Source organism: Gadus macrocephalus, chromosome 11 (assembly GCF_031168955.1).
Source record: "Gadus macrocephalus chromosome 11, ASM3116895v1".
Classification (NCBI taxonomy): Eukaryota; Metazoa; Chordata; class Actinopteri; order Gadiformes; family Gadidae; genus Gadus; species Gadus macrocephalus.
The window spans coordinates 4,535,827-4,550,735 of record NC_082392.1 but is presented as its reverse complement, the minus strand read 5'-3'; the positions used below and the strand labels follow the sequence as shown (position 1 = coordinate 4,550,735).

The 14,909-nt window shown below is 43.6% G+C and overlaps 1 protein-coding gene across 1 annotated transcript; it reads left to right on the top strand.

Annotated features, from left to right (window-relative positions):
* The first annotated feature begins 8,838 nt into the window (after positions 1 to 8,838).
* lipg (lipase, endothelial) lies at positions 8,839 to 14,328 on the top strand. Its single transcript, XM_060064855.1, has 10 exons — positions 8,839 to 9,123; positions 9,986 to 10,176; positions 10,365 to 10,544; positions 11,550 to 11,661; positions 11,776 to 11,994; positions 12,230 to 12,472; positions 12,592 to 12,712; positions 12,809 to 13,024; positions 13,447 to 13,545; positions 13,672 to 14,328. The coding sequence occupies exons 1-10, from the start codon at positions 9,048 to 9,050 to the stop codon at positions 13,682 to 13,684; spliced, it is 1,470 nt and encodes a 489-aa protein (XP_059920838.1). The 5' UTR covers positions 8,839 to 9,047; the 3' UTR covers positions 13,685 to 14,328.
* Positions 14,329 to 14,909: the final 581 nt, after the last annotated feature.

Genomic DNA, 14,909 nt, shown 5'->3' with positions numbered 1-14,909 from the left:
CCAGCACTGACACGCTCTGAACACTAGAGGGAGTAGTCGCCCGCTTTTTAGGATGTACGAACATATTTCCAGCGACAGCCTATTTGCAGTTTGGTAGATGTGCTGCTTCAACATTGTTCCCACCGTTCTCAAGATAACATACAACATATGTATGTCACACTAATGCTGTGTCGTTTTTCGTTTATTTCTATTTTTTATTATTTCGGCAAGTCTTTCGTTAATTATCTCCTCCTACAACGTTGCAGGTATAAAAACTTAGCCCATTACAAAGAATTGCACATATATCGGTAAGTGCGCCATTTCTACGACTTTAGTTTTTGGTCAAGCCCCGCTCTCGTAAACTTCTATAATAAGGCTTTATTCTATAGCCTTATTTATCTTTTTTATCTTTTTGCCTCAAGGACCCATAATGTCCGACTGGAAAATTGTATTTGTACGTAGGCCTACTTTAATAGTAGTTTTGGAAAACCTTGAATATATCATGAAAACCAACCCGTAAACCCAAAGGTTGGTCCACATACCCCTCAATACGGCGCAACCTTATGTTATCATCTTGGTTTTGATTATATCACAAATGGCTGTTATGGCCGTTAATGAGGAAATAAAATGATGCAAATGAGCTGCAATTATTCTACCAATCCCAAGTCAGTTTCAGAGAAACCTAGAGGCCTAAAATTTTGTATGCCCACCAAGGACCTTTTATGTACTGGGGAAAGTGTTGTTTGATAGCTAACAAAATGACAGTCAAAGGGGATAAATCGCTGACTTCAGCCATTCCAAATGAGAGCAACTCAGAGTTGTCAAGTTGGTATATTCATTAGCCTCACTAGCATTCGCATGTGGGCTTGCTCACGGAGTATTGTGCACACAACGAGTTGGCTGCCGCAACCCCGCGCAAAATGCTCAGGCGGCAACATGTATCATTTGAACAATGAAATTTGACACAAACGTTGAGCATTTTACCACACAGTAATATTGATTTCATCCAAAGGACATGCGCTGAACTGCATTGAGAGCTTGAGAATACTGGAGTCTTTCTCCCTCCTCTAAATCTACTGTGCTCATTAGGTTGTCCAGATAGGCTCACATGATTGTTTCAGTATTAAACAGTGCCTCATTGTTGGGTCTGCCAACAGACAAAATAAGGAGAAGTCTGCATTCTGTAGACATAAACGCAGAGTACGCCACATGACTAAATGTCTTACAGTCCAAACTGAATACAAGTGGCCAGTCTATCTTTCACTCTGACTTACAGGTGTTATGTCTAGAATTCAGGCCAGAATAACCCTAGAATAATCCCCTTAATGCAAAGGATATGAGAATAGTTCTTGACCCAATTCAATAGAGAGCTTATTATTAGGGTAATAAGTGATTCCGATACTCAGATGAAAGTCTGCTTTAGCAGTCAAAGAGCTAACATCTCTTAGCTATTTTAACATTCTGAGGTGCTTTAGCTGCACGGGCTGAAAAAATTTACATTTTAGAGGCAGATGACTAAACACAACACACACAAAATATAGTAAATAGATATGTGTATTATGTGTACTTATTTGCTTCTAAAATGTACTTTTCTCAGGAGACATCAGTGAAATAATTTATAGAATATTATGACATGCATGAATAAAGTTAGTCATCCTTTGGTGAATATTATTTTTAATCAGTGTAACATGAATAAGGCGCAACATTGCAAGAATAAGTCATGCATACCCTTTTTCTAAAACATCAAAAGGACTTGAAACACACCGTAACACGTTTAAACATGACCACTTGCATACTTGTGGCGTGCAGTCAAATAAATAGACTTTGCCTTTCTGATTCATGAAAGGACACCCACTTTTATCTCTCTTTAAGTCTCTTTGAGGTTGTGCATCGCATTTACAGGTAGACCTGATAGGAGCTCAGACATATATTATAAGATGCCATTCCACAAAGTTTAAATTAAACCAAGCAAAATGTTAAATTATCACAACAATACGGCTCCAATTGTCTATGTAATCTCTGCCTTCTACAATACATGTCCTTCTGCCTCTTCCGTTTCCTTGGGGACACAAGAATGGAAGAATGGAGTCCGTTTTGTTGTATTTCAGCCTCTGATCTCGGGTACGCCGGTAGGATGCAAAATGATGCACCTTCTGTTCTGTTCACACACACACACACACACACACACACATACGCACGCACGCACACACAGACAACCACACACACACAAACAGTGTAGTGGCTAAAGCTCCATTGTTGTGATCAGTAAATATCTCTTAACATATTCAGTCACTTACCCACTCTATGACAGAAAGAACGAAGTCTGCGCGTGTTTACTGTGTTGAAACAACGGTAGAAAAACAGTGGGTTCACTCCGTCTTTACTGAATGAAACATATGCAAACAAATACACACAGTTTTACTCTCCCTAAATGAGCGAATCCCTACGTCATAACAGCGCGCTCTAAAGCAACTAATATGCATCTCTAATAATTCTAAGCAATGAAAGCAAGTACACTAAACAGTTATTAAACTAAAATGCAAAACTATGCAAAACAATTAGTCAATCAATATAATAATCAATCACTGAATATTCATCTAACTAATATAATATCTAAATCTGAGCCTAAATTACAATATGGAAAAATGGCATTTAAAACGAGCGCCGTCGTTGTCGATGTATCGGAGGACGGTGGTGACATCTGTCCATAACACAGACTCTTTGAGGTCCATCCGGAGCTCTTGCTTCATGAGCTTATCCATTTTCTCCGCAATGGTAGCCATGGTGAGCTCGAGGCGTGGGACTGTGACTGGTTGTAGCGGCATCACTCTGGCTTTTCCTAGAAGAAACGAGCAGTGAACTCGACCGTGGCTGTTCTCGATGCGGAGGTAAGTGACGATGCCGTAGCCCTTCTCGCTAGCGTCTGAGAAATGATGCAGTTGTGCTGACTTTACTGGACCAAATCCCTCTGGCTTGATGCACCTCCTTACAGAAAGCTAGCGAACTGGCTCAGATCAGACAGCCAGGCGAACCATCTGTTTGCCACATCTTCTGGAATCTCTTCATCCCAGGTATGTTTCATTCGACAGAGACTCTGGACGATGGTCTTCGCGAGAAGAATGAACGGAGACAGGAATCCAAGGGGGTCATATACTGAGCTTATGACCGAGAGGATACCTCGTCTGGTGATGGGCATGCTTTTCACGTGAATACGGAACTTGAAGGAATCTGATTCTATACACCAGTCCACTGCAAGTGGCCTTTCCATGGGACGTTCATCCCTGTCCAGGTCTAGATTCTTGATCTCCTTTGCTCTCCCTTGTTCGGGAAGTGATGACAGCACTTTGCTGCTGTTACTTGACCACTTGGTCAAGTGGATAACCAGACCATTAGTGAGGTCCGGACCCTGTAAAAGTTCCTGGTTCAGTGACTTCCCTTGAAACGAAGCAGCACAATCGAAAACAACCCGCAGCTTTCCCTTTTGTGGATGGGTCACGCCGTGATGGGGGATGTACCATACTCTGCCGTCGTTGCGGTTGCGCTCGTCTTCAGGAAGTTCCACTGCGTAGCCTTTGTTCAGCAGGTCTGACATGAAGGTCTTGTAGTCATCGTGGAAACTGGAGTACGGAGGGGCACTTGAGTCTTCTTACCATGGAGACCAAACCGTCTCATCAACCTTTCAGAGCAAAACGTAGCAGAGTCCATGAACGCGTACGTCTCTATTGTCGTGTTGCACCTCTTGAATTTGATGCGCACAGGCATACAGGATACAGTCATTGCCTCCGGCCCCGGTGACTGCCGTGACTTCACTCTTGGCTGACGCATCTTCTTGTGGAGTTGAGTGGCCGCTGGTAGAGCTTTGACCTTTCTCAGGCTCGGCGTTCTCTTGGTCGGGGTTCTCGTCCCTTTTGCTGTGAAGCAGGCTTGGGTGTTTCTTGCTGCAGATTTCACATGTGGCTCTCTATTTACCATCTTTTCCCATGTGCCCTTGGGTCAGAAACCCGAAACAAAGTCCTATACCTTTAAGGAACTCGATTCTCTCTTTGTTTGGCAGACTTCTTATTTTGTAACATGTGCTCAGGTTGTGTCTTTTGTTGCAGTACAGGCATGGCTCTTGAAACGCGTTGCTTGTCTGCTTGTTCTTTCTAAGTTCTGAGGCATCCCCTTCATCTGGCCTAACACTTGTTGCACAGCCAGTAGTTCTTCTTGGTCCGCCTCCCTTGGCGAATCTAGTGCTTGACTTGCTCTTTTCTTTTGCTTCGTAGGACCCTTTAACATCACTTAACAGTGGGTCTGAAGCTATCTGAGCTTGTCTGTTAATGTACGTCACGAGATCAGAGAACTTTGATCTTCCTTCCCTTTCTTGTATGACGAAAGCTATAACTCTCCATCATTCACGAAGTCTGAAGGGCAACTTTGACACGACGATCCGAAGGTTGCTCGGGCTGTTCATCTCCTCAAGGTACATCCAGTGAGATACATGGAGAAGATGTGAAGTGACTTGGCCTCTTCTGCTTCGATTTGAGGCCATTTGACAGCCTTGTCCATGTAGGCCGCAGCCATTTTCTGCTCATTGCCATAGTGATAGGTCAAAAGCTTTCTTGCTTCATTGAAGCCTCGTAGTGCGCCAATGGGTTGGCAACTTCTCAAGAGTTCTCTTGGTTCACCGCTAGTGAATTGCTCTAGATAGTACAAGCTGTCTTCATCGTTGTCTGTACAACTGTGGATGATGTGCTCAAAGGCCTTCAGGAATGGCAGGAACTCGAAAGGATCGCCACTGAATTCAGGGACTTCTCGTTGTGGTAGGTTGGCTAGTCTCTGTTGTGTGACTATCTATGATATCCCTCTGGTTCAGTGTCACTTCGCCGAGTTCAACTTGCTTTCCATCGGAACTTCCATCTTGGATAACTCTAAAACTGCTTGTCAATTTTGGTTTGACATCTGGAGCATGATGTCCGATGGTTGCTGCTGTAGGCATTTTCTTGTCGAGGTAAGAATTCATCCCGTCGTCGTCGTCCATGTCCTCTGTGTTATCGTATTCTCCCAGAACTAGTAGCTTTGCTGTGAACCCTGCAATAGGAGTTTCAACGTCTAGCTCCTCCATTCGAGTCTTCAACTGAATCTTCTTGACTTTCAGCTGTGCTTCCAGTTGAGCCTCTTCCAACTGCAGTGCCTGTTTCTTCTTAAGCGCGGCTGCGCGTGCATGTAGGGCTGCACGGTTAACTTCCTCTTTTCTACGCAGAGACGATGAATGAGATGACGATTTGGATACATATGAGTGTCTACTGCGTACACTTTGTGCTGTGACTGAACTACATTTTTCTAGTACAGCGGATGCACTGTCGTCTGGATCCACATCTTCGGTGGCAGACTCACCTTGCTGCGTCGTCGCGCCACGCTTTGGAGTCACCTGTTCAGTAGCAGCCTGTTCGTTAGCGACCATTGTGTGCTGTCTTGCTTCTATTATCCACTGCTCCAGTTAGGTGAAAAAGTTGTCATACAATGTAAGGCGTGCTAATACACGTTTCCTGAGATTCATCTAGAGAAGTTTCTTTTCTAGGGCCTTTGTGGTCAACTTGATCTTTCTTTTTATGTCTAGCTCGACATTGCCTTCATTTTGGTTTCATCCAAATCCAACATTTGAATTGGCTGTTAATGTTAGATAAGTCCCTTGTTATAGCAAACTCTTGCAAACTTCTGAAATCCAGATCAACAGTCCTTTAATCTCAAAACATGTAGAGGTTTTCAAAAGGAAGATTCCTGGGCTGTCTTTATTTCCAGAGTCAAACTCGAGCTTCTTATGGGCTAATATGACTATATCTAGCAATAGCACTTTTCTCAAAAATGTCCTTTGTGACTACTGGCTATACGCACATCTTGGCTATGTTCATTACAATGACAGAATTATCCTTATTTCGTCTTGAACAACAAATATGTAGCTATAGTTTATCCAGTAATAAACTTTTGTTCTTTGTGTACTCATCCATCGTTGAAAAAGTCGTCTGGAACTCCGGTCGGGTGTACAGCGTGGTCCCCACCGCTAGCTACTTCTTCCGCAGGCTGGCTGGCTTCATCCACTCTAGTAGTAAATAGCTCTAAACATATTCAGTCACTTAACCACTCTATGACAGAAAGAACGAGGTCTACGCGTGTTTACTGTGTTGAAACGAGGGTAGAAAAACAGTGTGTTCGCTCCGTCTTTACTGAATGAAACAAATGCAAACAAATACACACAGTTTTACGCCTCGTTTCCACATACGTACATTCTCGTATGCGATCCAACCGTCTCCGACCGAAAGTCCATTCATTCTTATGTGATTCTGTTTTTCCTCCGAGACTCCTCCCCTCCGTAAAATTTCTGTCCGGTATGTCCGGAATATACGTTCAAAAAATTTAACTTTCGCCGTCGTTTTACGGAGATACCGTATGAAAGTTTTTATGTTTTTCACAAAACATGTAAGTACCTGGCAGGCCAAACTCCTCGCCGATCTCTTTCCAAGCCTGGTTGGTTTTGTTTTTATCTCTGTATATGTCGATCCTCATGTTCCAAAGTACCGGTCTCCTAAAAACTGCAATTATCATACGCTCCCCCATCTTTTGTCAGTAAATAAATTCATGTCCGTACGTAAAACACTAGCGACTCCTTCCGTAAATTTACGGAAGCACGGATACGAAAAACATACGCATGTGGAAACGAGGCGTTACTCTCCCTAAATGCGCAAATCCCTACGTCATAACAGCGCGCTCTAAAGCAACTAATATAGCCCATGCATCTCTAATAATTCTAAGCAATCAAAGCAAGTACACTAAACAGTTAATAAACTAAAAGGCTAAACTATGCAAAGCAATTAGTCAATCAATATAATAATAAATATAATAATCATCTAAATAATATAATATCTAAATCTGAGCCTAAATTACAATATGAAAAAATGGCACTAACACACACTCACACACACACACACACACACACACACACACACACATACACACATAAATATATATATATAATCAATTTAAATGCATGGCTGCTTGATAATGGGCTAATAATAGAACATCGTAACCCTTTTAGCTTTTTTACACACATTACACGCTAGACTTGATTAGAAAACTATTATTACCAGTTCAGTGCATATACACACAGTTGCCTATGACCACGTGACCTATAATGAAGAATCCATTATACTCTCATTATCATCATGTGAATGATACATTCTCTGGTGCGTTGCTAAAATATATAGTCTAAATATATTTCAATAATGTCATGAATGCTACCAAAAATAAAATAAGCAAATGTGTGCTTGGATAACAAAGCAGACTTTTACCAATGTTGTTCCATATGTATGTTTTTCTGCATGTGTTTGTCTTCATGTATGTTTGTTTGCAATATTCTTCTGTATGTATATTTGTCATTACTCCTTTGAATGTTTAAAAAAAGATGTGGGTCCTTTTCATATCTTTTAATGGCATGTCTTGTCCGGCTTTTGCTTCTATGTGTTTTAGGGAGCCTTTAACACCTTGGCCAGGGACTAGTGATAAAATTAGCCTCTTGTATATATTTTTGCATTGGTCATACCATGTGGATTTATTAATTTGCACATTATCTCAAATAAGGAAAACTAAACAAACCTTTTTGTCTATAGCAGATGGAAGAACACCCACTTAGAAAACCCTTAGGCAGCCACACTCTAAGACAACAACTTATGTTTAATTTATAAAAATTATGCACACAGTAGCCTCCGGGGAAACTCATTTGGTTACTGAGTCATTGATCATGTAGGCCTAGGCTACTGTCCTAAATGCCAGTTAAACCCATCACATCCAGGCCAAACACAAACAAATGCAAAACTTTAGCAATAAAAACATGCAATTAATTTGAGAAAGCCCCTTAACTTATGAATGACAATTGATAAATAAATGTAAAGAATATGGGTTTGGAGGAGTGAGGTAAGTGAGACTTCCTGTTGCGTGAGTAGTGTTCCTGTCCGTGTGTATGTGCGTGTGTGTGTGTGTGTGTGTGTGTGTGTGTGTGTGTGTGTGTGTGTGTGTGTGTGTGTGTGTGTGTGTGTGTGTGTGTGTGTGTGTGTGTGTGTGTGTGTGTTTACACAAACAGTGGTGTTATTGTAGCTGTCGAGATCCTGCGTGAGCGAACCTATTCTTCCCCTCATCAATTGAAACGGGTCCTAGAGAACATAAGCTCTTGGCTTGGCAGAGTGCCAGGGCGAGGGGACAGTGCTTTCTGACGCGGTGTTTGGAGTGAGGTAACCTTCCCCCCACACACACGCACGCACGCACACACACACACACACACACACACACACACACACACACACACACACACACACACACACACACACACACACACACACACACACACACACACACACACACACACGGGTTCAGAGCCTTTTAAATATTCTCATGAAAGCGAGGAGGCGTGCATGTTTCCTACTTATGACAATGGACAAGGGCACGTTATTATTTTACCGCGCTGTAAAACGCAGAAGGTTTCCCGAAAATGTTCACATCGGAAAAGTGAAAATATAAAAGACGTTTGTGGGCATAAAAGAGACATAGGCCTAGAATTGAATAACAATTGAATAGGGAAAATATATTGATCACATCACCTAGTGGGTTCACTGTTGTAAATAAATCAGATTAAGCCAGCCTAAACATTTGCGTCATTCATTTGACGTACGCTCAAGCACAAAAAGATGCAGAGATAGAACACACCCAGTTTCAAGTCTTTGAGGTAGGCGTGAAGCCTTTACTACGAATTCATTCAAGGTTTGCCCCGCCCTGAACGTAAACAAATGTGGGTTTGACCAATAGAATTCAAGAAACATCAGCCGATGATCAGATGACTGCAAGGACTAACTATTTAAAACTCTAATGAGCCGCTCTCTCATACAAATGAGTAGCACTGAAGCTCCCACGAAACACACAACCGGCAAACGGTTCCCGGCTGCGGTTCTCAGTCACCTTCCGACACATTTTGAAAGTCTAAGTCATTATCTTACGGAACTCCTTCTCCCATACCCATTGGTGTTTAAGAAACGATTTGCATTATGCTTTCATTTTGGATTTTTATCAGTTGTCTAACGTTAGTTGCGAGTGGACATGGAGAAAATACAGTTATTAAAGGTAAGAAAACGATACTCTTCCTTCTTTGTGGTGGATTGGAAATCAAGGGACAGATTGACTTGCGTTACCACACATTGAATGAAAATGTCTTATATACGCCGGCATTTGACTAGCATCGGTGATGAATTCTCACTGCTACTGGATTGCTATACAGCAGACGTGAATGCTTGTAGATTAATGATCGAAAGTTAAAAGAGAAATCGATCTTTATACCGATTACGTGTCGTTGAAATGCCAACCGAACTGCCAAGACGCATGCACACAACGCCACGTCTGTGTTCCATTTAGATCCGCTGAATCCGCGGTCTCCGCTCACATGCTGCACTACCCGTTCGGTACAATGTATCTGGATTGTCTGGGACTCGTCTACGTGTATAATAGCAGGCCTATACACTGTATTATAGACATTTATATCTGGATTTATAATTTGGTGTGGGCATGGTGGTTTTTAATGTTTGGGCAACGAAACGTCCACCAGGCGCAACGGGGGTTTTGTAGACCAGAGTGACACCTGAAGTGGCATTTGAATGTGTAATTTATAGCGCTGACTTCAGCTGTGAAAATGATCTCGGGAGGGCTCGTCGTGACAGCTTTTTCCGTGCACTTGCGGATACGGAAGGTGTACGTTACATTGGCAGTAGTAGCACTAGGGCGCTCATGTAGGGAGGCTGTTTGTTTAATGTTTGAAAAAGGTAATTTGTTGGCCATTCAAACATCCAAATTAGGGTGTGTATATAAAGTGCAAAGCAAATATTTGCATTAATAACCGATCTGGGTGACGGCGCTGATGCGTTGAGGGTAGCAGGTGCATTGTTCAGCCCAATTGTCAAATAAACCAACCCCACTGTGTGCGTTGTTTCAGATGGGGAAGAAGCATTTGGGGAAATGTCAACGCCAAACGTATCCCTCCATTACCTCATAAAGTACAACATGCGCAAAAGTTTGGATCTGGACCTGGACGGTTGCTACCTGCAGGTTGGCAGGAAGGAATCTCTCCAGGAGTGTGGCTTCAACGCCACAGCCAAGACCATCTTCATCATTCACGGCTGGACGGTAAATACAAATTAATACGAATCGAGCAACAGCAAGCATGACCGGCTTTTCCCCTTTTTGTGTCCTGTGCTATGCATCTATTTTTGCTTGTATCTATGTAGAAGAGAGTGAGCGTCTGTAAGATGTGATTGATCTCGTGGTTGTACAGGTTTCTATGAACATATCCTTTTTTTTTTTAATGTTCCCAGATGAGCGGACTGTTTGAGAGCTGGATGACCGAGCTGGTCTCTGCTTTGATTCAGCGAGAGACGGAAGCGAACGTGATCATCGTGGACTGGATCTCGTTGGCTCACCAGCTGTACCCAGACGCGGTTAACCACACCCAACGTGTCGGCCTCAGCATCGCACAAATGCTCAACTGGCTTCAGGTAGGCCCCCCCGAATATCTGAATCTGGCAACCTGTTTTTTTGCTTGCGTTAGAACACTGTGGTTCACCTGCATTTATCTGTCAAAACATGTTGCGTATCACGGTTAATGGCAGAGAATTGCGAAGCTGTGATCTGCCAGCCATTAGCACACAGATTATGGCACTGTAAAATATCCTAAAAATCTTTCCCGGTTTCACAACATCAAACCATCTCTTCATTCCTGATTTAAGTATTTCTCTGCTAAGCCTGAAGGGGACCTTCTTTGTTGTTAATTCTATCTTCAGGTGAAGGCCTCAAAAAGTAGCGGCTGTATAATGGCACCTCAGCCATCATTGGCAATGTAGTCATTTGTGATGGTCAACATGGAGAGTATTTTCCAGACGTTTGGAGGATTATTTATACTGTACATGGTGTTCATTTACACCACGGGCGTCTTACGTGGATTACTTTGTGATGAACACGACAAACCTGCATCTGTTGTCTCACCTTTTACCCTACATTTAGATAGACACTTTATTGATCCCTTGGGAATGATCCTTCTGGGAAATTCCAAATTCCAGCAGCGGTAGTACAGACATGACACATAAACAAGAATCATTTTATCCATGAATCAGACATTGGTGGGGGAAGTAGGCTACTTAGCAGTGCTGGGATCAGGCCAGCAGCTCTATTCAGTAGCCACGGAGATGGGCCAGGGCACCAATGTTAGAGACGGGTGCTCTGGGCCTGTTGCCACCCAGTTGTAGGCATAAACAAAGAACGTGTTTCATGGCCACGAACTGACAGATGGTGGAGGTGCTGTTGCACGGAAGGAAGAGCGAATAGATATTCGTCCCACATAATTACCCGGACCGAGATTGGCTTGGCTTTCAGTTGGGTGGGGGGGGGGGGGCTCCCAATTGGCTACAATCCGGCTCTATCTCTGTCAGGGTTGGCACCCACGTTGACGGCTCCTGATTCTGACGGGCGCTTCACTGATTGTTATGTTTTATGTTAATGTACAGGATGAGCACCAGCTACCTTTGAGCAACGTGCATCTGATTGGCTACAGCCTGGGAGCGCATGTGGCGGGCTACGCTGGGACAAACGTACGGGGAACTCTCGGCCGGATCACAGGTGAGAGACGAACCGAGATGACGAGAAGAATTGTTGTCTCTTGTTTATGAAGCATAGTGGTGATTGCCGTTGTCGTGGTCAAATATGTAACGGTGATGTGTATTGTCCCTCCAGGGCTTGACCCGGCAGGACCTATGTTTGAGGGGGCCGGGGAAGGGAACCGGCTCTCTCCGGACGACGCCGATTTCGTAGACGTCCTGCACACGTACACCCGGGAGGCGTTGGGCGTGAGCATCGGCATCCAGCAGCCAATAGGGGACATCGATATCTACCCCAACGGCGGGGAAGTGCAGCCCGGCTGCAGCCTCGGTGACGTGCTAGCGGTGGCAGGAAGTGAGTGTTGCTGACCGTCGGGGATACTGTCAAGCCGTTCTATTGTTGCAGGAGAATCGGTTAAGCCCAAACCAGCCCTCCGGTTTGGTTTGAGTGACATGTTTGCCTGTTCCTTTCAATCGCAGAGGTCACTTCCCTGCCCGGTTCAATGCATCGTTTTAATAACGCTCCTGTTGCCCGGCAGGTTAAACAGACTTTAACCTTCCTCCATGTTTTTTTCTTTTTGAACGTACAGATTTCATGGAGGTGATGAAGTGTGAGCACGAGCGCGCCGTGCACCTGTTCGTGGACTCCCTGATGAACAAGGACCACATGAGCTTCGCCTTCCAGTGCACCGGGCCCGACCGCTTCAAGAAGGGCATCTGCCTCAGCTGCAGAAAGAACCGCTGCAACAACATCGGCTACAACGCCAAGAAGATGCGCAAGAGGCGCAACAGCAAGATGTACCTGAAGACCCGCGCTGACACGCCGTTCGGAGGTGAGCCGGTACAAGCCGATGTGGCCCCTTTTTTGATTAGTTCGTACTATAATGCGCATGCTTTCCCTTTATCCCTTTGATCGTGGATAAACCTAACTAGTATCGTCTATACTCTTAAGGTTACCACTACCAGATGAAGATGCACATTTTCAACAGAAATCATTCGGACAACGTGGACCCCACATTCCACGTCAAGTTGTATGGGGCTCACGACGACACAGAAAAACTCTTTGTTGACGTGTGAGTATCTAGGTTTATTTGCCAGTTGTTTTGGTTTTCTGGTGTCCGCAATTGTTCCGCAGATCTGACTTTTCAGTTTATTTTTCCTCCAACCAGCCCTAACGGTGTGGGTCTGAACCTGACCAACACCTTCCTGGTGTTCACTGAGGAGGAGATCGGAGACTTGCTGAACATCACCTTGAGCTGGGAAGCACCATCTGACTCCTGGAACTCTTTCTGGAAGGCCCTCAAGCAGTCCTTCTCGAATAAGACCGCCACACCCGTTCTTGAAGTACGACGGATCCGTGTGAAGGCTGGAGAAACTCAGAAAATGTAAGCCTGGCAGGGACGCTATAAAACATTACATTAGGACATTAGGTCCTCTTTCGTCTTACTTTGAAACCTTAACAAGACTTGGCGTTTGATATGAAGAAATCATGTGTGTGGGATTGAGCCCCTCCTTTAATAGGCAGGAGACTTCATAATTTAATAAACTCAATAACTGTGGTCTGGCCTCTGACTGGCTGTGTGACGCAAAGGACCGTTTTTAATTAATTAATCTTTGGGGAGAGTTACTAGTCTATTTTATATATGCTATAGAATGTGATTTTATTGATGTAATTGAAATCAATGTTGCAGTGATGACTACAGTCAATGCTATTTTAAGCTAGGCGTAGTAGGCGAGATGTTGCACAATACAAATAATTGATATTATTGGGTATTGTATGTGTAATAAACACCTTGGTTTGCCATAGGTTCACCTTCTGTGCCCACGACAAGACTGAAATATCCCCGGGGGAATCGGTGAGCTTCGGAAAATGTCGTGATGGCTGGGAAGTGAAACCGAGAAAAAGGTGAGGCTTGGTTTATTTATTTTTTACGGTTAGCCCAGATGTTGCATTGGATACATTCTATTCTATTTCTATTTGCTTATTTTGGCTGACTGACTCAAACCGTTTTACCTTTGTTCCTTTTAAAAGACTGGTTGCATAAAGAACTCTGCTCTTCCAAGAAGCACTGCAGCGTCATAAGGGGACCCAACATGGAACAGCAAGGAGGACTTCTGTCTCTTTATTTGAGCACTTCCGACTCTTTATTTGAGCACTTTCGGAGGAGGAGGAGGAGGAGGAGGAGGAGGAGGATCAGCAAACTGTGGCAGGGGCCATTCTGGCTCCTGGACTGTGAACACGCCAGGATAGTTTCCATTGGTCGCTGTTCATAACGACTCTGGGCTATTTTCCAGCGTTGTAGCCAGACAACGGCAGTGAATGCGGGCCAAACAAGTTTGGTTTGGCCGGCGGGGGCTTTCAAGAGCGTTCCTTTTTATATGAACTAGTGTCAACTTGGCACTGGGGAAGTAGTGTACAGATCAGTGTCAAGAGGACATTCACCGGAAATGTAGTCGCTTTACTGTGTAATCTTTTTAATATTTATTTATGCAGGTTCGATCTGCACGACCAAGTATTTATCAAATGCACACATTTGTGTGTGTGTGTGTGTTTGTGTGGGTGTGTGTGTTTGTGCGTGTTTTCTGCCGAGCGAGATATCAATACACTGTAAATGATATGAATTGTGTGTCATGTGTATTAGGGGATGTGTATATTAAATTTTCATAAATTAAACTTATTTGTACTAACTCTTGGTGTGACGACTTTACTTTCAAAGGGCTTTATTAATCTGCATGTCGATTGAGAATAATGCTCTTCAGTTGTAAGGCGGGGAAAGCACTTGACATGGTAATTAAACTATTGTAAGCTAAGCATTTCCTCCTAGGTAGCTGGTTTTGTCAGTGCAGTGGCCAATCTCTCACTCAAACTGTATTTACACGGAAGTAGTTGGGAGTAATTTGAGTGTTTATATATAAATTCGCCGTAGCCAAATTCCTTCCGGATTTTTGCAGTTGCAGAAGTTCATGCAATTCTACTTTGAGCTATAAGATATATTTCCTAGATGTTCAAATTGAATATAACATAGCTCATATAAGCTGGGGGTTGTACTCCCTGCTCAGAAAGCAACCGCAGTGAGTCAGAGAAAAGGCTTGTTCTAACTAGCAATGTCTCTGTGAAGCTCAACCTGTAATAAAGTGGCATAAGCAGTGCATTTTTTTTCTTTAATTATGACCAACGTGTTTCTGCCGAGTCCATAGCCCTCTCTGAAGGAGCTCATGTTAATGTCAGGCACTGGGAGCACAGCCCAGGGGAGCATGGTATTGGTTGAC

Bases quoted from the DNA above. Each gene is read 5' to 3' on its own strand.
- lipg (XM_060064855.1), top strand. From the start codon at position 9,048: ATGCTTTCATTTTGGATTTTTATCAGTTGTCTAACGTTAGTTGCGAGT. The intron at 11,662-11,775 runs GTGAGAGACGAA...TTGTCCCTCCAG, and splicing joins AACTCTCGGCCGGATCACAG to GGCTTGACCCGGCAGGACCT. The intron at 13,025-13,446 runs GTAAGCCTGGCA...GGTTTGCCATAG, and splicing joins GCTGGAGAAACTCAGAAAAT to GTTCACCTTCTGTGCCCACG.